Source organism: Lepidochelys kempii, chromosome 8 (genome assembly GCF_965140285.1).
Source record: "Lepidochelys kempii isolate rLepKem1 chromosome 8, rLepKem1.hap1, whole genome shotgun sequence".
Lineage (NCBI taxonomy): Eukaryota > Metazoa > Chordata > Testudines > Cheloniidae > Lepidochelys > Lepidochelys kempii.
Window position 1 is genome coordinate 37,161,180 of NC_136387.1, and position 26,166 is coordinate 37,187,345.

General features: G+C 36.2%; 1 protein-coding gene across 9 annotated transcripts in view; it reads left to right on the forward strand.

Annotated features, from left to right (window-relative positions):
• ANKHD1 (ankyrin repeat and KH domain containing 1) overlaps positions 1-26,166 on the forward strand; it is a 206,672-nt gene that overhangs the window by 138,252 nt on the left and 42,254 nt on the right. For 7 of the 9 annotated variants that reach the window (XM_073356055.2, XM_073356058.2, XM_073356056.2 and 4 more), the window contains 5 exons: positions 1,917-2,004; positions 2,759-2,886; positions 3,117-3,260; positions 4,937-5,039; positions 18,705-19,454. In XM_073356055.2, the coding sequence (XP_073212156.1) occupies positions 1,917-2,004; positions 2,759-2,886; positions 3,117-3,260; positions 4,937-5,039; positions 18,705-19,454 (1,213 nt within the window). The remainder of the gene's footprint in view (positions 1-1,916; positions 2,005-2,758; positions 2,887-3,116; positions 3,261-4,936; positions 5,040-18,704; positions 19,455-26,166) is intronic. The other 2 variants (XM_073356060.2, XM_073356061.2) reach the window with 1 other exon arrangement.

Consider the following 26,166-nt stretch of genomic DNA (forward strand, 5'->3'; position numbering starts at 1 on the left):
GCACTGCATTCCAAAGTGCATTTTAAAATCTCTTCACACAGTACAAATCAAATGAGTTCTGTATGTGGAATGGAGGGGCAGCAGCTAATTGCATAACAGTTGCAGGAGGGAAAAATTGAAGCAAGGGCAAACCCTAAATCTTAAAGAATATAATATTGGTCCTTGCATATTCATGCAGAGCACGTATTACCTTGATTGTTAAGGTCTCATGGAAAACAGCCTTCCACAATAAACTCTGTGGAACTGTGTCTCTGTCTGAATAATAAAGGACTGAGTAAATCTGTTTATAAATTGACTCTGGTAGTTGGAGGGAGTTCAGGTGTTTTCTGACTTGAGGATCAAATCTCTACGGCTTCCTCGCTTGCTGCATAGTATTGCACATGGATTCTATATATGTAGCAATAGTATCATGCAAAATAAGTTAGAGGATCAAGACGCAGCACACAGAGAACAAACATGCATCTTAAAACAATGTACAATAAACTATTGTCACATAAGAAGAATCTGTGCCAGACTGCTTATGCCCTTTTTCAAGTGATGAGAGGAGACCAGCGCAGTTTAGACTCTTCATAATAGCATAGGATTGATTTGGACCACTAAACTTCTCAACAGATTTGGATTCGCCATCACTAAAGATTCCACTTCTCAAATGCATAACCAAATGGTTAACTTTCAGTAGACACCTGCAACTTAGCAATCAGGATGTGCAGGATTTTTGTCCAATTGAAGGAGATAGGCAGGTTTGGATTCAACTGTCACAAATCCAGCATTAAGCCTTCTCAATCTCAGTAAATAGAACAAGAACAAGAAGGTACTCCTATTGTTTTTAATCATCTCTGCTATCAGATAGTCAGAGAATAATGAAGTTAAACAGTGAAATAGAGATTTCCCTATAAACTGTTTAAATAAAGTCCCTAACACATTACTGAGTTTTATTTTGAAGGGCACATGTACACACTATCATGGACAGGACACTTAATCCCCTTGCGGTGTGGGGTGGGTCCCCTTCACTTGACAGCACTCTTTATCTGTTGTCAGTCATTCCTGTGTAACTGGCTGGTTCTTTTCCCACATGGCTTGTATTATCTCAAGTATAGAAAGGGTTGATTACTAACTTCTACATTCACCTCTCTTGTCAGTTTTCTGAGTATCTACAGTGTCTCTTTTCCACAATCTTTCATGTCACTCATGCTTTAACTTGGGCTGCTTATGTTAAACTTCAGTTTTTGGGGACAGTGTGTGTTGGCCCTGAAGAGAACGTCTCACCATTGACATTCAGATTGTTCTTCTTCTGTTGTCTTTTCAACTTCAGGTTCTCTAATTCTTCTTTTCAGAGACCAGTTATCCTCTCATTATGGCTCATAAGGCTATTTGATTCAGTATTTATTGCATATAATTGATTTTTGTCTTCTTTGTGAGTGATAAGAATCCCATTTCAACATGTTACAATTTAGAAGATTCAGATATAGGCTATTCACCGTATGGTGGTTTAACTAAGATTTCTTCATTCTTGTATCACCATATGATTGTGTTCTCAACGTTCTTTTTCTGAGAAATGGCAGCCTTTTGAACAGTGTGTATTGGAGAAAATTTGGTGCAAATGATTTGTTTGGAAGTAATGAAACTGAACAAAGCTAGAAGTCAGGAAACTTTCCAGTGAGATCTATGAAATTGTGAGGGTGGCGGTGTGGTCTTAGTGACCTTTTCCAATGTAATTCACTAACCAAGTAGATTCATTTGGACCTTTTCGAGAAATTTGCTGTAAATACACTGGTGGGGATTTATATAGAATATTCATTAAAATTAATAGAGCAGTCTGAATCCTGAAGATGAAAATTTCAGCCACTAAAACCCTTGGTTGATATGTTTTGCCAGTATGTATAACACTTTTTTTTTAATACCCCTTTTTATAACAGGAGCATGAATCTGAAGGTGGAAGAACACCGCTAATGAAGGCTGCAAGAGCTGGTCATTTATGCACTGTACAGTTTCTTATTAGCAAAGGTAAAATATTAGTACCAACTTGTGTCTGAAATGTCACTTAACAGTTCTGTTAAACTTTTATGTTTATGGCTTTAATACCTACTAGAATAGAGTTTTTCCTTATGTCCTGTATTAGGTTTATGGGGGTATGTGGTAAATGCTCATTTGTGGTGGGATGATTTTTATTTCAGTTAACTCACATTATACAGGTGATTGCTCACTTTTGAGTACAGAAATACTTTGTTACTGAAAATACTTTCCAAGGAATTGTGGAGATTAATAAGGCAAAAATGTCAGTCAGTACGTGGTTAGATAGTATTTCTTAACACTTTATTCTAAAAATGTTTTGCAGTCAACTGTTGCCCGGAAGTACTCCTGGTTTAAAAAATAAATATAGCCCCTTATTATGAAAGACTTGTGATTCTTCCTTGGAATATAAAAATATATCTTCTAACAGTTATTTTAAGTGTATTTTAGGTGTACCCTCCCTTTGTTCACTTGCACTGCAGTATTACTGTACATCTTTTTACGAAAGGATTAGGAATCTAGCTGCAAACTCAGTTTATCTAAGAAATCATCCTATTTTCACTTCTGAAATGTCTTTTGCCATTATGTTGTCCTCATTCTGATTTTTTTATTGTAATTAACTTGCATCCTGGATCTGAAATTCTATAATAGATACACTCTCAAAATCAGAAAATACACCAGGTTTGTTGTTTAGAATTTAAATGTGAAGAAATGCCTGCTAATTCTGCATGAGGTGTTTTCTTCATAGGTGCCAATGTTAATAGGGCTACTGCTAATAATGACCACACAGTGGTGTCGTTGGCATGTGCGGGGGGCCACCTTGCAGTTGTTGAGCTCCTCCTGGCTCATGGTGCAGATCCTACTCATCGACTTAAGGTATTCAATTTAAATTACTCATTGTGATTTTAATATACTCACCTTCCATAATTGCTTATCCTTATACATTACTTGAAACTAAAGTACTGCAGAGTTGACTTTGATTAAAAGCCAAGGCTGGGCAACTTTAAACTTAATTTCACAGAAAAATCTCTTCACTTTTATATAGCACAGAGGATAGAAGAGCTCACCTTACTGTTACATTTTCTGTCTCCAAACTTTCACCCCAGGATGGCTCAACAATGCTTATTGAAGCTGCAAAGGGTGGACATACAAATGTTGTTTCTTACTTACTGGATTACCCAAACAATGTTCTGTCAGTTCCTACTGCAGACATGTCTCAGCTCACACCACCTTCTCAGGATCAGTCTCAGGTAAGACATAAAGAAAAGTGTAATTAAACATACATTTCCACAACAGAAAATAAACCTTTCTAGTAAACTTGTCTTTTTATGCAAACAAAGTTTAGTGGAAGTAAAAGATTAGTGACATTGATTTTTATAAGTTACATATTTAGAAACTCTTATCAAAAGGGGGCATGAATGAAGCTTTGTTTACCTAGGAGTTCCTGAAAAATACACATATATCATCCATCTTACTTTTAATAATTTCTATTCCCTAATAAGCCAGTCCAGATACAGCATTTCTAGGCGACTGTTGCACTTGATTGAAGTTACTCAGCCTTTACCCTCTTGCCTCAGCACTCCTAAAGCCATGTGGTAATGCACTGGAAACACTGATGCTTGTTTTCCTTAAGTATTGGTATCTTGCGTAAAGTGAAAGGCAGCTTATTGCATGTACCTGGGATTTTCAAAGTGGCCCAAGGGAACTAGATATTCAGTGGGAGTTGGCCACCAAACTCCCTAAGAATTCCAGGAAAACCCCAGCCTACAAAGAGAACCAAGAATTAGTTGATAGAGAGAATACAGTTAGGAGAAGAAAAGACACCGATAAAATGCAAAAAGAGAAGGAGTACTTGTGGCACCTTAGAGACTAACAAATTTATTTGAGCATAAGCGTATAATGCAGTTACATTCAGAGTTTCAAAAGCTACGTATATAATGTCTAGGCTAATACTGTGTTCTGAGTACTTCCAAAAACTGGCAACATAAAGTTTAACATAAAGTAGTTTAAAAGGCAAGAGTTTTTATTTAAAGAAAACCACACAAGTGCTGTGACTGCACTAGTTACTACATATACAAGTACAGTGTATGATGAAGTTTCACTGAGCAATGTCTGCCCTCAGTAATGGCTCTAATATTAAGAGGAGGTGGTCACTTTTTAAAATTTGATAGCTTCTATTTAAAAACAAACAAAACAAACAAAACAAAACACTTTCCCAAAAGTGTTTGGATGGCAGGATCTAATAGGCCAGTAAAGTACTACTTTGGATCAACAAGTGAAGAATTACAACTCCAATACGAAGTATTGTATAGCAGTTCATTACTGTTTTTCACATGCCCCCTTTCTTGCATAAGATTTGAAAAGGAGGTAACTAATGGAATTCTGATCTGTGGTCTTGTACCAGATACCAAGTTATCTGTGTGCATAATTTCCTAACTTCATCTGATGAAGTGAGCTGTAGCTCACGTAAGCTTATGCTCAAATAAATTGGTTAGTCTCTAAGGTGCCACAAGTACTCCTTTTCTTTTTGCGAATACAGACTAACACGGCTACTACTCTGAAACCTAACTACTTTTGTGGCTACTGGGACCTTTATATTCCTCAAAATCCTTGGGACTCCCTAACTCATGAGGCAGTTTAATTTCCCATCTTTCTGGGTATGGAATATTGGATAGTACAAGAACAAGTAAATGCAGTGACTTAACCACTTTGGAGGTAGAAGAGGGGAAAGAGTATGGTTAACTTTGCAGTTAGTATGAAACGTTACTTTTGGAAGTTGGTATGTTAAGGGATAACATGCAGCACACAGTTGGAGGCTGAGTGGAAGGGAATGTGTGCAAACAAATGTGCTTCTGGATTAAGTTATTACACTCTTATCCATTGAAAACTAAAACTGAGACAAGTTCTTTCTGAGTTGATTTTTTAGGTTCCACGTGTACCAATGCATGCACTTGCCATGGTTGTACCTCCCCAGGAACCTGATAGAGCTCCTCAAGAGAATTCTCCTCCACTCTTGGGAGTACAGAAAGGTCAGTATGTGGCCACTTGAATGTATCTTGTTTTAGCAGGATTGGGGGAAGCTTTATTATAGTACTTCCGAAACTAATGTATAGGTCAGTCCTCACTTATCAATCCTTAAACACTTGTAATACAAGATGTAGTTCTAACAGGAGCACAATGTTCTCTGTAATGTGTAATTCATATTTATTATTTCATTGTGTAGTATAGAACATTAACATTGGTTACAGATCATGCTTATTGAAAAAATTACTTGAAGAAAATGATCAATTATTGAATTTCCATTTGAACAGTGTATTAGTGTGGGTGCGACTTAACAAAGACTAAGTACTGTACACTGATCATTCTAAAATAGTTGTAATTCTTCTCCATATAGTCATTGCATCAGCCCATTTTCTGTTTAAACTAGTGACATGAGTTACATATTGCCAAAACAATTAACTGCAAAGCTACTTGTAGGATAGTGCCCAGTTTGTTATGGTTGTGTCAGGGTTTTCATTCTAAGCAAGGCTAAACTCATTTTCACAAAGAAAATGGTATTGTTTTCAATAGTTAAATGGCAAAAGTCATGGGTCATCCTTTTGGAAATGGATTCCGCATTGAAATCTTTTTTTTCTGTTTAAGCTAGTTCAGTGAGAGAAAAGTATCTCTTGTGGAGAGCTCCAGATGGAGGCCATTTAGGCCTAATAGCTCTAGAGTTATTTTGGGGGGGAAGTAGGGAGGTTTGGGAAAGGATTTTAAAATATCAAAATAGGAATGTTAAGGTTGCAGTAGATGGGAACCATATTGGCTAGGTATTAGTCTTGTTTAACTTTTGAGTGCAGGAAGGAGCTCAGTACCTCAATGACAGACACAACACAGGAAACTGACTAGAATAGAAATGTGAAAAACTAAGATTGAATATGCAACCCTAATTCTCCATTCTGTGCAAATGTGATATGTATTGATTATCTTTACATAAGTTGTATTTGAGAAATAATGTTATCGTAGTTTGTTTCCCTACTACTTTAGAATATGTATAGCAGACCTGGCCTAGTGGATTGAAACCAGACTGGGATTCAGGAGACCTGGGCTTTCTTCCCAGCTTTGCCACTGGTCTGCAGGGTGACTTTGAGCAAGTTGTGTCCCCTCTCTGTGACTCAGTTTCACCATTTGTAAAATAGGGACCTCCTTTATAAAGCACTTTGAGATTGGATGATGAAAAGCACAGTATAAGAGCTAGGAGGCATTGTCCTTACTATTTACGATGTCTAAATAGAAATATATACCGGCATAGATAAATTTACAGCTAAATTAAGTATTAATGATCAGTAGTGCTTCAGTGATAAATATTTCTGTAAAAACATCACCAAGTCCTCTTAATTGGCATATGGAAACACGTGTTTGCATCTGATGGACAGTTTGGTTTTCATTTTAATTATCTGAGAAATTAGATACATTGATAATATACTGATTCAGAGCAGTACTATTTAGGCTTTACTTCTCTGCACAACCTTTTTAAATGAAATTTTAAAATTTGGATCACATGAGAAAATAAAAATTAGTTATGTTTATACAAAACATGCAGACAGGGGGAGAGAAGCATATTGTCAATGCATCTCAGGTATTTCTCTGAGCAGCAGCATGTTGCTGGTTTTGTTCAGAAGTGTATGGGTCCCCAAAAGAAAACATGCAATTTTTAGAGAAATTCTTCATAGGTTCTGATGAAACTAAAGTACATAATATCTTTGAGGGAAAAAATATACTTTAAAATGAACGTAGTGTGTGTAACCTCTTAAGTGTATCTAAGGTTGTAGAAAAAATTATGTTTTGTGTTAAATAAGTAGGTGGTCATATAAATATTCTATCCTGCATATATACAGTATTTAGCTCTTGTATAGCATGGGCTGGAGTAAGAGTTGTGTATTAATCTGTAACATTTTCACTCCCTAACTTTTGACAGATTATGTAGCGTTAATGTTGCATTAAAAATTTTGTGTGGATTCTTTTGCTGGGGTGCAGGCAGTGCATTTGTAGTAGAGGGTACAATGAGAGGCATATTCATTATTCCTGTGAAGAAAAATTTAGTGACTTGGTCAAGCTTTTAGGTCACAACATTCACTTGCAATAGGAAAATAGACTTCTATGTCCAAAAAGCTTTGACCAGGTCTCTCGTGAGGTTTACACAAACTCTAAACCAGCTACTTCAAAATGAGAGGGGTGTTGTTTTTCTCATTTGTATATCCGCTAACTCCAGCTCTACCCATTTTTTATAATCAATGTATTAAACTTTTGCAGCAAATATTATAGCAACACTTTTCATAATGAGGAGTTAGCAAATTAAATGTTGGACTAGCGAAATCAAATTATTCGCTGTCTTTTTGGCTTGAAGTGGACTCTTACTAGGATTTTAAAAAGCGGTTTGATTTAGGTCTCAGTGGCAAATTACCAGGCTAGAGATGTAGGAGAAGAGTAAGGTTTAACATCTAATAACCATTGTATAATTAAATTATTTTGACAAATATCAAATTGTAACAGCAATATTTAGGAGAAAATTAACACAGGTGAAAAAAGTGAGAACTGGCAAAAAGGAAATGGAAAATGTTCAGATAAGTATGCTTCGTCTGGGTAGAAACCTGATGAGCAAGAATGTAAAGAATAATCAAGTGGAGTAAAAAGGAAGGGTCCACAATCTTCAGAGGAGTACGTACTATAGCTTTTAACAGATATGGTGATAGGTGCATTAGAAATATTTAGATAAATTTTTTGAGAAAACGAAGTAAGGTCGATCACAAATGAGTTATAAGCCCTAATTTCATCCCGTTTAAGTTTTGAAGAGGAAATATTTTGGACTGAATTTTTATAGGTGGTGGTGCGCTGAAAGACCATAATTTTTACTTAATTTGAAGAAAGCATTAGAAATTAAAGAATTTGGGAGAAAATTACATATTACCACTTCTAGTCTCTTTGGGTGTCTATTACTCATCTAATTTACCCACATAAAACTTAAACTGCAGTTTTTAATTCCTGGTGCAAATGAGTCATTTCAAATGTTGAAGTAAAAGAGTTTTTGTGAGCTGTAGTACATTGGTTGATGTCTGCCACTGTCCTCAACCATATGGAATAGGAACTAGATAGTGGTAATAAGGAATACTGACACAACCAGAGGAGGTTTGCCTTTAGCTACAGTGGTGGGGACTGTACATCTGGAGCTGAAGGACCCACACTCTGACTATGCATCAGGTTAAGTCCTCACTGGCTATGGTGTATGGTGCAGTGATGACTGTGAAATCCTAGGTGGTCATGGATCTTTTACACAATGAATGGCAGGCTATGCGTGTGGTGGTGATGCAGAATTGCAGTGACTTGATACGCTGCTCTCTGGAACAGTCTTGCAAAATTGTCATGAAAGTTTATCAGCCAGATAAATAATCAATTCTAATTCCGAACTTGATGGAAAAAATAACTAGTTTCTTCCCTCATGAAAAAATACTGTCCTGCAGTAAGGAGGCAGATAAAATTTGGCCAGGCTGACCTAATGGGGGATCTTTTAATAGTCTTTAACAGTAGTTTATTTAGGACCTTTTAATAAACAACTGTTTTCCTGACATGGTGTCAGGATTAAGCTACTAGACTTTCTGTTTTAGCCCAGAGAACTTTCTATTCATTCCCCTGCAAATGTAACCTATTAGTCTCATTATGCTTGTACTATTGTATAGGCTACACCAGCTGTCAGTCCCTAGCAGATGTAATTCTCAACCTCACAATATATACACCTAACCCTCCTTCTGTTGTTTTGAGTACAGGCTTAGATGTAGATTTTTTTAAAACAAAGGCAATTTCCTCTCTTCCCACTTGCAAAAAAGTTAATTGAATGTTAAATTATTGCTACTTTATAAAAAGCTGTCAGAAGATGCTATAGTTCAAAAAATCATAGCAAAGTTTAGAAAAAGATATAAAGCTATGAATTTGATCATTATTCTGTTAATTTGTAAATGCAACCCAGTGTTTAAGAAAGGGACCTTTAAATTTTCTTCTGCACTCTAAATATTACTCATAGAACAAAAATATGCTAAGTTAATTTTCCATGGAATATAGTCAGTGAATGTTATGATCTCACCCTTTATATATTTTCAAAATTTTTAATTTAAAAATGTCAACTATGAATTTTTTAAAATGATACTCCAAAAATGTGTAGGTAGTCCTTGGAAAAGCAAATTTCTTAGCTTTAAAAAAAATCAAAATATTTCAGTTCTCTCTAGTACTAAACAATGTTTAAGAAGTTATGAACAAATCTGAAATTATATTTTTGAATTTAAATTGGCAACTATGTAGGATTTTGCTAAGTAAAAGTTCCACTTCATAATATGTAGTTTGGAATTATTGCATTACAAATGAACTAATATTAATATTGACAAACTTAACTGAGACTATCCAGACTTATCAACGTTTTATCACTATCCTTCCATTGTTTTTCGAGATGGGAAATGGTTTAGCAACTTTCACTGAGTTCTCTCCTGCTCTTGATCAGTGAGTACAGAAGGGGGACAGCAGAATGCTGTTTAAGACAAGTAGTCTTCCACCAATGTTTCTGTATTAAATTAGAGGAATGCTACAAACAGTTATACCAATGTATATTCTCTTCCTGAAGCTACATGCCACGAGCAGATGCAGAGTTTTTGAAAGTCAGGAAATTGAGCCGAAGCTACATAAATATCTATACTTTGACCACTATCTGCTGTCCTTCCCCAGAGACATCTTTACATCCTCGCACTGTAAATCAAGAGTTCTTTATGAGCCTCTTATCCTCATACTGTGCTAACCATCCAACCCGTATGCAGACCTTCCCAGCCAGAATCTCCTTTGATTTATTCTCCCATTGCAGTAGAGTTACACTAGTATCTCCTCTTTTACATTGCACAGAGATCTATCCAGTCCATCCCACAATCCCAGTGTAGTCGAGACCGCTATTTTGACAACTTACACTTTAATATATTCCATAATCATTCATCTCAATTCTCAATACCAACATAGGCAACAACTTACTTTTATTTACACTCCATAGATGCTAGAAATACTGCTGCTCTTACCTCAATTGCCTTTTTGTTTGAGACCCCACCAACCACATGTAAACTAGATATTCACCCTAATCCCGTCCACTCTATGCATACTGGTCATAGATCCAGAGTACCTCACATATTAAAACAATCTGGCAGGGGTCTAGCCTGTTTAGTTCACATAGGCAGCTGGAGAAGTAATATATTTGGTAGGCAAAATACTGTATGACTGCCACCTTAAAGGATTTTTCATTAGGCTTTAAATGCATGTTCAGAATTATTCAGCTTTAACACTTTAAAAGTGAGTTAGAAAAATATCTATTTTTTGTGCCCAGCTAATCTTTGGTTGCCAAAAGTAAACACGCATACTTGTTACTAATGTACAGAGTAGAACCTATAGTTTAGTTTATAGATTCCTGGTTTATAATTAAAAGAATTAATTTAGGAGAATAATCAGAGTAAAGAAACAAAGGAGGAGACTGACAAGTTTTTTTCATAGATTTATAAGCAAAACTACATTGTAATTTTAAATTCTGTAGTCAATTCTATTACATCTGTGCAATGGGTAAATTATTAGTATGCATTTCTTGGGGGTTCACTGAAGTAGCAACTAAGAGTGAAAGATAAACCCACCAAAATACTCAACTAACTGGGATAAAATGTTTGACAGTTTTGTCTCTCTTGGTGGTAAGGGATCAAGGTGAGAGTAGTGTATTAGTTAGCTACATGTGGAAAAATTGTGTAGGCTCTTAACCATTTTTCTGTTCACTGTTTTTCTGAAAATTTGCCAAAGGTGTCCATGTAGCTGAGTAATCTGTACTGTATATTTTGACACCGGTGTAATTGGTCCAATTCCATTATCACCATGACTTTGAACTGAGTTCCTTAATAAACTGAACCTCAGCATTATGTGGGATTTTCATGAGTAGTCAGTTTTGACCTAGCTCTGTTTCCTTTGAAGTCGGTGAGAATTTTATCACTGAAGTCAATGGGCACAGAGTCAGGCAAGTGCTGAGTGAATTTGAAAATCCAACCCTAAACCTTGGAGACTTTGAATCAGACTAGATTTTTAAATCTCACAAAATCAGAGGAAGGATATCAGAGACTATTCTGTGAAGAAGCCATTAAATAAATTTTTAAAATAATGAACTATGGTTTTATGCTCTCTGAAGTCTGGTCATGCTGAGAAATGGACTGAATCTGATTTTTTATCCTTTTGTACTTATGTTCTAGTTAATATTGAGTGTCTAGATGGTACAGGGATTGACAGTGTATAAATGCAAACATTGTCCAGTAGGTATCTGATCCAGTGAGGAAATATTTCTTAGAGGGTATCTTCTATCATTCATGCTGGGTTGAGTTCTGATGTATGCAATGATTTCAGTAAGTCAGTAGAAAACTAACTAGAGTTTTTGGAAATCTGTATTTAACTGCTGTTAACTGAATGGGTGGAAACAAAATCCCAGAATCTTTTGAAACTCAGCAGTTGGTCTTCTAACTTCTGACACTTGCTTAAGTGCAAAGTGATGTTGCACAAGGCTGCCAAGTTGAGAGCTGATCTGGAATATGATCAGATTAGCTAGAAATTACATTTCAACCCCAGTCTATCCCTCTGAAATGACTGATCTTTATAAAGCTAAACAGATAATAGGAACCCAGCCTTTTAGCACTAAGCCAAAAATTCTTGTTCTAGAGCAGTGGTTTTTAAACTGGGTTATCTGGTTCAAAGATGTTTGACGCAATGGTGAAGAGTAAAGCATTACACTCTAAAGCATTTCTTGACCAACTAAAATTTTAAAAAGCAAGCTGTTTTCTATATAGCTGTTTCCAAACTTACTGTGTCAGATGTTTCTTTGGGGTAAATATTACCATGATCACATTTGCAGATGTTACCAGGGTCCCTGTAGAGTCTACTATTGCTGTAAAACAGTAGGCTGCCATTTAGGTAAGCAAAAAAATACAGTTCTTAGAGATGTCATTAATATTCTAAAAATCTTTTTCAGAAAAATTGAGATGGTTCTAGAGCTTGGATTTTGAAACAGCAGTATAGGGAGAGATCGGTCATCCATTGTAAAAGGAGACAAATTCGTTTCTCTGGGCTTGTCTACTCTTACAACACACAAAGCTGCTGTAGCACTTATTGAAGATGCTACCTACGTTGACAGGAGAGCTTCTCCTGACAGCATAGGTACTCCACCTCCTGAGAGGCAGTAGCTATGTCAATGAAAGAAGCTCTCCTGTCCACATAGCTAACTTTGTCACTGAAGGATAAGTTGGTAGTGTAGACCAGGGCTCAGTGTAGGGAATGGCATGCAGATCAGAAATCAGAATTCCAGGAATTTGCCATTACAGTCAGGCATCAAACAATAGGGAAGAAAGATTGTCATGAATTTCTTGATGGAAATCAAGTCTGTGAAGACAGCAGCCATGTCTTGCACCAGTTTGTTTGGAGTGTTGGGATGTAGGAAAACTGTAAAAGAATTGCAAGCTAAATGAGAGGAGAGAAGGATATAAATGAGTTTCAGAACAGTCAAGGTATTGTGTTCAGTGCTTTGGAGTTGTAAGGCAGATTTATATACCTGGAAGATCTGGGGGTAAAACCAAATAGGTTACCTATATGAGTGAATAAGATTTCAATAAAGGGAACAAAGAGTTGGTAAGGAGTACTCTGTCAGTTTGAATTCCAGTTTGGGATATATTGAGTTTGGAGGAAATAACGTAAGATCCAGTATTTGAAGCAGGTAAAAGGTAAGGCAAGGATTGAAGTAAAGGCTTTTGGTATCCTCTGCATACAAGTGGGTAGTCAAAGTTCAATTCTCAAAAAATATGTTCAAGAGTGGGATGTGGGTCCTGGAGAAAACCATAGTGGGGAGAGGTCTAAGCAGTGTAGAGCAAATGATGTTACCAGTTGCAAATGAAGAAATTAGCAAATGGTTATGCACCCTGTTCTTAAATATTTATTCTTCTGTTGCTTTTCTTACTTCCACTTTCTTACTATCTGAGCATGTAGACTTAGCAACTTTCTCCCATGTGACTTGAGATTACCTCATAGTCATTGACATTTTTGTCTAGCAACAACTGGGATTTCAGTGGCCCTGAACCTTAGTTGCATGCTAAACAAGTCTTGTAAAAAGCAACCAAAACCAGTTGCTATGGAGATGAGATTTTTTTTAAATTTTCCCAACTTTCTCTTTGCAGTAGATGTGGCAGTGCTGGCTTTACAAATTATATTGGTAGTACTAAAGTCAGTCTTGTGTTACTATCTATATGGCATTATAGCCTGACTGTAGAGTCAGATTTCAGATGCACAAGTGTTCTTAGTATGCATATTTTTAAAATAACTTACAATAACTGATACGTAAAACTGAAAAATATAGCAATATAAACAAGTTTTTATAATATGGGAATAAAACTTACAAGTCAAGGATCATGCAAACAAATTACCCCAGTTATAGTGACTGTGCTAACTAACCTTTAAAATTCTAATGATTTTATTCATATAATTAAACAATACAGCACATTAATGCAACTTAAATAAGGCACTTTGAGTACTTAAGTGGTTCTTTATTTTTTGTGATATGAATAAACTATTGCACAGATATGATTTGGGTTTTGTTTTTACAGCCGTGAATTAGCATACATAGTGTGTGTTCAAAATTGTAACCACTCTTGTTCAGCAACACATCATATGAATCTGCATGTTAAAGCTTTCCAAATAAATTGACATTAACCAATTGAATTTTTATTACTCTCTTTGTACCAAGGTGTCAGATGTCCGCTGATGTCTGTTAAAAATTAATCTTAAAAAGGAAAAGAACATTTTAAATGCTTGACTTAATTCTAGATTGCCTAGCATTTGAGGTTTAAGCCCTGTTAAATCTGTATTTGAAGAGTCAAAGTATGTAACATTGCCTTGATTTTAGGCATCTACTATATGTATAAGTGCAGTGGGTGTTAAGGATAGTGTTATACCAAGGAGATCTGAAAATCTGCTTATTTCAAATGTGATTTCTTTGAATGAAGACTTCCTCCCTAGGTCTGTCTTTTCCTTTCATTTGATGCTGTAGTTAAGTGTTACATTTGGTATCTGTCTTAAATAATGGCTTTGTCACAAGTATAACTGAATGTGGCCTCCCCTAGAACTTCATTCTGGGAACCATGAAATCCATCATAAATTTGACCATTTTGGCTCTGCTGTTAGGAGGAAACACTTATGGCTATGCTCAACTGATACAATTTGTAGATCTTTGCAGTTAGGCCTCTTAAAGTGTGAATTTTAATTATCCCAGAAAAACAAATTTTAGATATTTTTTAAGTATTTGAAGATTGTAGTTACTAACCAGAACACTATTTTGATTTACAATATGATTTTCAGGTTTGATAAACACACTTCAGGTTCAAACACGAATTTTCATTCTTCCCTCTTACCCCCTCCTATCATCGACGAGATTACAGGCACAGATCTTTACTGTCCTGGAGAAAGTTTTGTAATGTCCTGAAAACTGAACCTACCCACTAATTAGAGGCTGATGACTGAACACCTCCATGCTCTCATAATTGTTGGTGGGAAAACATGCATCTCATTACCCTCCACGTAGTCACAATACAATACTCAGATCTGTCCAACAGCATACTGTGAGCTGGATTCATCTTCCCTGTAATGGTTAGAGACTGGATGCTCTGGATTCAGGCCACAGATCAGTTTTTCCCGTATTCTCCTTGCGCAGACTTAAAGGACTCTATACAACATTGCAGGATGGGCCTAAGAGCCTCCTATGCCCGATATAAACCACAAGGGTCAGGTCTTTGTACAAGACCATACTACTGCTGTTGGAATCCATGTATCCTTAGAAGGGAGCATTAGAAGCTTTTCATGTGAGGCTTGTTTTCTCCACAAGTAGGCAGATAAAGTTAATATTGATGTTAAAATCTGGAAACAGTTACTTATGATCTGGTTTTGTCAAACTGCAACTTCACTTTCCTGAGGGGATAGCATTAGCTATCAGGGAGAGGCTGTCTGAGCCCCCTTTCTAGCAAAATCCAGAGAGGACAATCAGATAACCTTGGGAATGATGAGGGCAGCTCAGCATCTAATGCCCTTAGTTTCTCAGCAAGAGACTTCAAGGAAAAAGATTCTTGTGAGGCTAGATTTATTAAACCTTCGTCAGAGTAACATCTTAATTTGACAGAGTAAGTTGACTACTGACAACAAATTTGATATTTTCTTTCCTTATTCCTGTATGTATTTTATCACAATACAAGAAATAACTTTAAATGTAGCTTCAGTGACCGTAAATATAACTTCTGGATTATTATATCTATAAAACTTAAAGGTACCAAAGTTTAAAAATATTTTAAAATTAATTGATCCTGCTGCACAACCTTAAAGGTATACTGCAATGCAAAACCAAAAACTGAGTTAAACACATTTCTGTGCTAAGTGTCCCCACTAACTAGCTCAAATTAAGTTTTCTCTAACTCTTTATAAGATTTTTCCACTTCTTTGAATTTCTCTTGGTACTTCTGATTCAGTGAAGATAACAGAGTAGAACATTGGAGCTAGGAATTTATTGCTATCCATTTTATTTGGAAAGCACTCAAATATGGTAATAGTACAAAACCCTAGGATGGGTGGAACATCACAGATAGGAGGCTCACTGGTGTATGTGCTGTCTGAGAATGATGCATGTTGGGGTATATCCAAGAAGTCAGGAAGCATTAAGGATTTCAAATGAGGAAACATTTTATTTTTCATATTGGGTAAAATTTATTTCCATTCCCAAAGAATCACACATTCAGCAATAGAAACACAGGCTAGTGGAGGCATTGAGCACACAGAGTTTGGGTTTGTTTATAATTCGAACTCTAAAGATGCACTGCTGTAGCACTTAGTGTAGACACGAACTGTGCCAATGAGAGAAGTTCTCCAGCTGGCGTAGGTAATCCACCTCCAAGAGGCAGTAGCTTCGTTTATGGAAGAATTCTTCCATTGACCTATCACTGTCTTCACTGGGGGATTCAGTTGGCTTACCTACATTGCCCAGGGGTGTTGATTTTTCACACCCCTAAGTGATGTAGCTGGGTTGACTTTGTGTAGCCCATGTGTTTGAACACTTAACTTTTGCCCTTCATTTGACCTGTAATTCTTCTTTGTTGAAAAAGAAAAATGTGTTGTACTTGTTTTCCTCAATAAGTTCTTCAAAGAAGAATAAAGAAAAAACCTGTATATACCCCATAGATATATTAATTATTTGAATCCCTTTTGATATCATTGTAAAATTTATTGTATAGGCAAACTATATTATATTAAACTATATTATATTAAAAAAACAAAAATCCAGCTATACTGTTTGAGAAGCCTAATCCTATGGGCAGGCAAAGATGAACCACTGAGAAAAGCATGTAGGTACTGTGAAGTTCTGCTAAGAAGAAGCCCAGACTTGCAGCTTCACTTCTGCAAAGTAAATTTTCCCTATGTGATATGACTCTGGGTTGTTCGTGTTTTGTTTTGTTTTTTGGAAGACCTTATAGCAGTGGGATAAATAGGTAAAACTTGGTGAAACCTCAGTAGATCAAGCCATTTTTTGCATTGTGACGCGCGCACACAAAATTTGGGAAACCAAAAAAGTCAGTGGTTCCTAAGTACTTGAAAATGGCCTGTCCAGGTAACCTAAGACTTCCCCAGAATCCCTGCTCTGAAGCAAGACAGAGCATACAAATCTTAAGTAAAAACTCCTTTGCAACTGAAGTGGGCAGAAGAGCTAGGGTAGTGGTCAAAAAAGGGCTGAACATGATCACTGTCTTCACAATGTGAAGCAGAATCTAAGTGAAGGAAAAGTTAGCTATTAAACACAGAGGTCTCAATCCTTAGCCCTGGTCCAGCCACTTTGAATTGCTGAGGGTTCTTCCTGATTTAGGGAAACCCTTGATTGGCTAAAGCAGTGTACTGCTCCATTCTCCCCTCCCTCATCCACACTCTAGGAGGAGAGGTGGGGGTAGAGCACAGGGGCATGGTATATGATTTGCCCCCTATGGTACTGCCTAATAGGACAGTAGCAGCCAGAGCAATATGGAGCAATCCTTAGGCTGCTCTAAGTTACATCTGGGGCAGTTACAGCCAAGGATCAGGGGAAGCTAAAAGGTGGCAGGTGAGGATTCAGCCTGATGCTTCCAGAAGCAAGAGAAATACAGAAAAGAGTGCTGAATGTGTTTTCTTTTGTGCAACCTTTTAATACACTTCTGCATGGACCAGCATTATTAATTCTGAATTTTGCTTGCTTTTGATTTTCACCTTAATATCTAGCTTTCGCTTTAATGTCCAGTAAAACTTCTCCTTGGATTTGCTGAAGTGCCTTGCTTAAAACAATTGATGTTTAAATACATGTGTTCATCATGACTGAGCAATTCAGCTAGTTTTCTTAAAATGATTTGAAATATTTATGCAGCTATGATTTGTATAGTGAAGTTTTTCTTGAGTTTTTCTTCAACTATATTCTGATCCAGGTAATTTGATTGTTAAATAGTCATGGCTAAAACTATCATTTGTATTTTTTTTAAATTCCAACTTTTGATGGAGAATTAGGTTAGCCTGTGTGTAATTTTTCAAGTTTTAACTCTTTAATTAAAACTGTTTTATTTTTTCAATATATTGACTATTACTATGAAAATTGGTGTCTAATAAAGTAAGCTAAAAGCTTTTCTCCCCTTTTAATTTTTTCATATTAACATTACATTTGGTATCTAAACACTTAGTCGATTTATTCTTGTAAGCCTGGTCAGTTGGATCAATCATGCAGCAGTGTGCAGTTTTTGCTGTTTCTCAAACTGAGGCTTGCCTTCTTGAGGGCTGTGATTGCTTGTAAGCACACATGGAGGTGTGAATGAGGGGGAGGGGTATTTATTTCTTGCTAGATTGGTTTTGAAGAGGGATGTTTAAATTCTTAATGTTGACCAGAGCTGCACCTGTGGTGTTCTCTCCTTGGAGAACATCAAGCAAGAAATAGGTTAATTTTTCTTCTTTCCGTACTCTTACAAATAAATGTCCATACTTAATTAAAAATAAGTGCAGGTGATTTGGTTTTGTTTTTTTACGTTTACATTGCCAGCATTCTGATATCTGAACCAAAGGGAGGAATACTATAGCATTTTGGGGCATGTGGCCTGGAAATAAAATATCAATGCAATGTAAAGTTAGTTTCCCTTCAATTTGGACAGCCTTATTTTTCACTTTGCTTTTGGAAGTTAGGTCTGTAAAAGGGTTTGTCCTGTTGCTGGGTTTATTTTGCTAACTTTTTTCTTCTTAGAGCAAATTTACTCAAACCACTCAGTAAATTACTAAAACAGCCATGTGCTGTGTCTTCTGATTTGACTTCCCTGATATCCATTGTCATGAGTGTGAGAGGGCATTTTAAGCTTAAAATAGCAGTATTACAAGGGACAATTAGGATCAGCATTTAAAATTCCAGTTATATTTGTCTTGTGCCATCTACCTAATATGGAGTGTAGGCTTTAATAATCTAGTTCATCTTAATATGGTTTGACAGATGTGCAGTTTTAGTTGCAAAGTTTTGGGTCGGGAGAGAGGGGAGGTGTGGGATAACTTCAGCATGGCATTTTTTCAAACATTTTTCATGTGCTTAGGTACATCCAAGCAGAAGTCAAGTTCCCTGCAGGTAGCAGATCAGGACCTACTGCCACCTTTTCACCCATACCAGCCTTTGGAATGCATAGTAGAAGAGACTGAAGGCAAGCTGAATGAACTTGGACAGAGAATTAGTGCTATTGAAAAAGCACAACTTAAATCATTGGAATTAATTCAAGGTGAACCTTTGAATAAGGATAAGATTGAAGAACTTAAAAAGAACAGAGAAGAACAAGTACAGAAGAAGAAGAAAATATTGAAGGAGCTGCAGAAGGTGGAAAGGCAGTTGCAGATGAAAACACAGCAGCAGTTTACCAAAGAATATTTGGAGACCAAAGGTCAGACAGACACACCACTTCCCCTGCAGCAGCAGTGCCCACACACAGGTGTCTTCCCAGAAGTGGAAGGAGATGAGGGTCTACCAGAGGAAAACTTTTCAGAGTTACCTCAGGTTGACACAATCTTGTCTAAAGATGACGAACAACAACAGTCTTCGCCACCTGCTGAACAAATAGAGTTTGTCCCTATCCAAGCATTGTCAACACCGCAGTGTAATTTTTCCAGTAACTTAGGTTATAATGGGACAGATTCTCTTGACCTTCAGAAAGTATTAGGTAATCAGCAAAATGTAGGACAGCAGCAGCAAATTGCTGGACATGGGCAGGGGCTGTTAGTTCAAGAACCAGACGGATTAATGGTTGCCACTCCAGCACAGACGCTTACCGACACTCTTGATGACCTAATAGCAGGTGGGTTAAGAAATATACATATTTTTGCATTAACTTGTGTGCTCAGTTTCCCTTTCTCTCCTCCCCTCCAAAAAGACATCTTGCGGTTTTCCAACTTGGGAATACTTGCTTAAGAATATTTAATTTCTTATTAGTGCTATTAATCTTTAGACACTTCCAAATTCTAACATGAGGTTTTTTCCCTATCTGTTTTGCCAAATTGCTGAAGACTAAGTGCTAAACTTCCTTTTATTGGAGACCTATTATAGCAGCCCCTGTGACCTCATCTTTTTTTATGATACTTTAAGGAAATCTTGTTGTGAGCAATTAGAAGTTGCCATTAGGAAATCTGAAAATGACTAGTTTTGTTTTAAGTCTTCTATAGAATTTTGCATATAACCCTACATGGATTTACTTAGTGTGGCAGTTGTCTCCAATGAAGTATGAAAACATTTTTTGTCATTTGTACTGACAAATGTACCACTATCCTTTCTGCTGGAAGCATTGAAACAGTTTAAATACAATCTAGACTCTAAATACAGATTCAAGACCATCTGTCCCTTTAGTGCTTATTTATAAAATTGACTCATGTTTTCAGATTAAATTCTAAACATCAGTTAAAGTAATATGATTACTGTTTTACAAAATTTAAAATGTGGCACGCTATAAGGGATCAAATGGTGGTGGACCCACAGGATCAATATGCTACATTGGCTGTCTGGATGAAAAGCAAAAATCAAAACATTCCTGGCCTTGCCAATAAGTGTATGAAGATACAAGTAAAGATGAATCAAGGTTTCCCCCACATAAGGTTACACTTGCTAGCCACATTCTGGAAAGAGGTATCATCTTTGTGGAGCTTGCTTCAGGTATCTAGCCGAGATTTATATTTTTTGGTGGAGGTGTGAAAGATCTAAATATGTAGCTACAATTATATTCATAGGCAGGTCAGTCCTCACTGTCCTGCTTTTAGTTTTAGTTTTTGTTTTTTTTATCCAGCATCTCTCTCACCTCTTCTCAACTCCTTTCGTCTGTCCCTTAGTCTTTATTCTCCTGTCTTTCTCTCTTCAGTTAGTCACTGTCCTATCCTCTGAATTTCATCTCAGGCTTTTCAGAAATGTCAAATAAGACTTTTTGCTAAGTCTCACAGGAACCTCCAAACTAGTAACTTGCCGAAGCTGAGTACATGTATCGGGATGGGCAGCAATTTAGCAGTCTTCCCTCAAGCTCTATTGGATATTGTGGGATAGTTGTGATAAGTGTTACAAGATCAACTTCCTCCAGATGGTGATGTATAACTTCATTCAAAGAAACTCTCTAGTATGTGAGGGAGAGAGAAATGTAGGTCCTGCTTTCTGACATTGTTGTCGTCCCTTGTCACCCCAAATCATGTTTCTGCAGAGCATTAAAGAGGAGTTAATGTACTTTTTAACAGGAGAAAACCTGCATAATTCTTAAATGTTCTTACTGAAAATTTAATGTGAAACTTCAGAGTACAGTGAAGAAAATCTTGTGTTTAATGTGTGATTCACAAGAGCTGAATTTTGGGATTGGATATTATTGCTATAACATGTTCTGTATGTATGTCGACCACAAATCTCTAAATGGATCATACAATGTACATTTAAATAGCTAGTAGTCAAATTTTAAATCACTAGCTATATGGTTTTCATTCATATAGAATGTAACTTGCAGTGATCAAATCAGTAACCGAATGAAATCTAGCTGGTTTTTATACGAACGTTACTTTGTGTATCGTACATAAAATGTTACTAAATTTTCAAAACCTATACCATAAATAGCTTAATCTTTTAACAGTGAGTTATGTTGTACTTATATTTCCTAAATTTAGTTAGCTTGAAAGTGAAATTTGAAACATACAGAATGTTTACTGTTTAAAAACCTCAATTTATTTATGACAAAGACCTAATGGATATTTTATGTCTAACTGAAAACCCTGTCATTATGTTCAGAATGTGCAGTATTTAACAGAGTGACCATGAATAGCCTACTTATTATCCATTAATTTCATAAAAACTGATTTACTAGAGTCTAACCAATTAAGATTTTTCTTAATGAAAATTAATTTATGTAAGTGAAGTTTTTACTTGTATTTCTTTAGATATTCTTAGTGCCAGTTAAATTTAGTAAAGTTCCACAAGTATGTACTGTATCTTAATAATTAATATATTTCCAATAATACAACCATGAGTGGACTTTAGAAATCCCAGCTACATATGTTGTTGCTACTGGTAGTATCCGAAATTATTGTTGCTCCACAAATGTGTATTTTCTCCTGATTTTTCATAAATGTAAGTTATACTTCCTGAAGATGATCAGGAGAGATTTTAGTTACTTTGCTCTAGTTGTCAGGAATCAACATTGTGACACATCTTTTAGTAGATTAAACCCTCAAAGTCATGGGCTCACATCTCATCATGAAGTTACATACATTTATTTAAAAATCTTAAAAGCATCTTAAAACATGTGTTCACCCTAATTTCACATTTTATCCATATTCAGGGTGCTCTTGAACACTGCACGCTGGCAAGTTTGCAGATCAGATTATGGTGCCGTTTTATATGGAAGTTGTTTTGCAGTAGAAAATATGGAAATCAAGAAGTCTTGTATACATAAACCACATTAACCGATGTTTATGTGTAATGACAATTGCTACCAAGTTCTGTGTTTCTTGAAAGCCTCCTTTTTTTTTTTTAAAGTAGCCATGATTACACTACCCCTGGTAGAACTACACCAATGATAGCAACTGTGGGAGCATTAGTGTAGAAAGGGCTTCAGCATTTTTACCACTCTGTATGGTAACCCAACTCAAAGCAGGTCTAGTTGACACAATGGTAAAAATATTGGCAGTAACTGGTGCCCTGATTACGCTAATATCTCTACTGTCACCAGTGGTAATGCAACAGTGGCAAACTTCTCAAAGGTCCCATTTAGACAAGGGCTAAGTATTGTAGCATGAACTTCCTTGAATCTCTCTCTCCAAGGAATGTCTTCATTGAGCAATTTAGATATTAAATGTCATTGTAACTTATTATTGGTCAGCCTAGTCGTTTAGTGCCTCAACTAAAGGGAGGCGCTACTGTGATTCATAGGGCAGTTGGTGTTTAGGGGAGGTTTGGAGTTGTAATTTGGAGTTGGAGGTCTAAATTTCCCTGATTACTAATTTAATCATTAAAGCTACCTACTCTGTGTATTCACCTTAATGAATTCTGTGATCTTGCGTCCCATCTGTGCTGTAGTAATTAAGCAGAATTTGGAAAGTTAAGATGAACTCATAAATTCAGAGTGAATGCCACTGAATTATCCTTAATCGTAAAGTATAAATTGAATTATTTTAATAGCTCTATAGAAAGCGCCCATCTAATTCTGAATCCTTTCACTGAAGTTGTGCTATATTAGTTGCAGGGTTTAATTGGATTTTATAAAGGTGAATGAAACTCTTATAGTTCTTCAGTGTAGACTATATTAGAATTAGTGTTTATTGCATCTTCTGAGACTAGATAGGTGAACATGGGTTGATACAAATTTCAGACTTCATTGTACATTATTCCACTGCAGTACAAATTTGGTATACCAGAGGTTTTTGTAGTTCATATTGCATGCATACATGGATAGCTTTCTCAATTAGCGACATTAAATGCAAAGCTTTTTGGTGATTTCCTTGGGACAATGATATATCCTTTTGCCAGTTTCTGTATATTATCCAATTTACTAATATTGCTCTGGTCAGTTTGTGCTGGTCAGTCACGCTTTTCATTCAAAATACAGACTTTTTTGCACCTTGCTTCTGTCTGGAATTCTTTCCCTAGAGAGATTTGGTTGGTGGACTGAATCTGAATTTATAAATGTAAACTTTCAGTTTACTGAATGCTTGTGCATTAATTCTGCAAACTTTTTTGGCTCTGAAATCCATGCTCTTGAATGATTCCACAAAATTGATGTGCTAATTTTTATTTCTGGAATCGTTGTTAAAGATGACTTCTGGGCTACTACATTATGAAATACATAACCATTTGGAATAATACTGGTCACCAGTGTAATCCAAAGTGGGAAATGTTGAAGCATAATGTGAAAAGTAACAATTATATACAAACACACTCCTATTTAAAATAACACTGGTTAAATGTTGTTCAGTCTGAACCTAGCAGACAGCTTGTCATTAGTTTTAAAAGATTAATAGATCACAATGTGGTAGATTGCTAGAACAGGATTTTAAAATAGTGTGGGGGTTTTTAATTCCAGGGAAAGCTCTTATAAAAGAGACTAGACAATACTGAAATACCACAAATTTACATTCATGGGAAAAAAACAAAGAAAATGAACCTACGTTATTAGTCATATTGTCTTTAGATACCAATCTTATTGCCAACTGTCTTTATTACAGTAATATGAGGTATATTTAGTAGTTCATAAATATAGCAGTTGAAGTCTAATTTTACCTTCATACTACAACTGTCAGATCAACCACAATCTCTCTGTTTGCCTTAGCTCCTTTTAATGTTTTAATGATTAAAACTTGGTATGGACCTTGAACAAAATGTCAGGTTATCACATCAGTTGGTTCTTACTCTGATTCCCTGTAATCGGTTTTCCCAAATTAAAAAATACCAGTAATATCATCTTTAATACCTTGTAGGATTGTTTGTTAAAGTTTTAGTGAATATTAAAGAAAATGCATTTTGAAAAAATTTAGGGCCTTCATAAACTTACGAAGATCTAAATGAAGCCCTAAAATCAGAAGTCATTCAAACTTCAGACTTATTCAGGCAACAAGCTTATTGAATATGTTGTGAATAACAGTACAGGTTGAACCTCTCTAGTCTAGCACTCTCTGGTCCGGCAACATCTGTGGTCCAGCATGATTTTATTTTATGGTTTTTATGCTTTATCTACTTATTTCCTTGTGCCAATACAGTAAAATTGTGTAACAACACTAACACTTCTTATGAAGAGAGCCGGTAACTAGGTAGAGCCAGTAACTTGGCTAGAGGCATCATAAGCATAGTTCCATTCATTCATCTCGGCGAGATAAAAATAGAGAGACCTGCTCACTACAATATTGACCTCCTGTGGTTCGGCAAATTCTCTGGTTCGGCACCAGTCATGTCCCAAGGGTGCCGGACTAGGAAGGTTCAACCTGTATTCTATAAAAGTCTTATCAGTGTGTTTTGTAGGGAAGCATCTAAAATCAGTACAATCTCAAAAGTATTATGTAGAGCCTAAATTGCATGTGGTGAAACTCTTAATTATTTTTAATTATATATATTGATAACGATATTTAGTTAATCTATATACTTTCTAATGAAATGACAGAAGTGTATCTAATCCTCTAAAATAAATTGTGTGCCTACATGTCTGTGTTTTGGAAGTAAAGTAGCAAACTTGGCTTCCATGTCACTGAGTTTTTGTGTGTTTGGGCTATTGCCCTGCACCCTGTAACTTTCCATGTCATGAATGGAACATAATGCCTACTCCAACTGAATCATGCATATTTTCTCAGAGGCCTGTTAAAGATTTGTTAAAAACAGATTTTTTTGGGAGGGACCCTCATTCTCATGGTTCAGTACCACACAAGTTTACTAAAGTGCATCAATGTAGAGCTCTTTCAAGTTCCCTGTTCCATTCATCAGGGACTAAAGATGCCAGGGCTACTTTTTTTAATGCTAGGAGTTTGCCCCAGTGTCCTTGAACAAAATCTCCCTTCCCCACATTGTTCAATTTTCTGTGCTCCACTGAATTTGCTGCTCTTCCATCTTGAAAGTTGATGTACTTCAGTGGTGCTGTGTAGTTGAAGTGCTTTTGCATCCTTCAAGAGTATGTTAAAAATATACATTTTTGTGAGGTTATAAACTGGGTTAGAAGTGATCCAGAAAAGTGTGGCTTTTTTGCTTATGAAATGCCACCAAGAAGAGAATATTTTTTCCTCCTGCTCTTGTTCCACAGTGTAGCAAAGATTTCCCTTTGCTTATAGCGGCATGTGTTTAAAAAAAAAAAGCCACTAAATCCGATTTATCCCATCGGAGCATCTGTTTTGCAGAATTCCACTTGATCTTTTGCTGCCAATTCCGATCTTTTGCCATAGCAATGTAGTTTAAGATTCACACCGTCTTTTTAATTTTTGTACAGTGTGCTGCTCCTTTACACATGATCTTAATACCATTACTGCAAAGCTGTGCCACAAGTGATAGACAAAATGGATATAATGCTACATGTTCATATTGCTGTTCCTCTGGAACACTGTAGTTTACCTAATACCATAGGTTAGAACCACACTTGGATTTAGTCATTTGAAAATTGCCCTGAACTTTCTATAGCAAATTGCTAAAATATTTCTTGGGAAATCTAATAAGGGACATAAATGACTCCTTAAGCAAGTGTTCCTTTTAGTTCAATTGATTTTGGACTTTAAACACACAATGGTGAACTATTCTCTTATTCCTGCAAAATCCTGATTGGAAGCATGGTATGGCCAGTCTTTGAGAATGAGTTTCCATGCTCTGCAAGTGAGACCTATAGCTGACCTGCTTTTCTACGGTAATGTTTACAACACTGAACATATTTGACTCTGGGTGTAATATCAGTACTAGTGTAGTTAAATCTGGTTCCATACAAAATATTTTGTTAAAATGTGTTGAGAAATACTTGTGGTATGATGGTCCTTTTTTAAAACATCTAATTGAATATAGAATTTGGCCTTAACAAGCCTACTGAT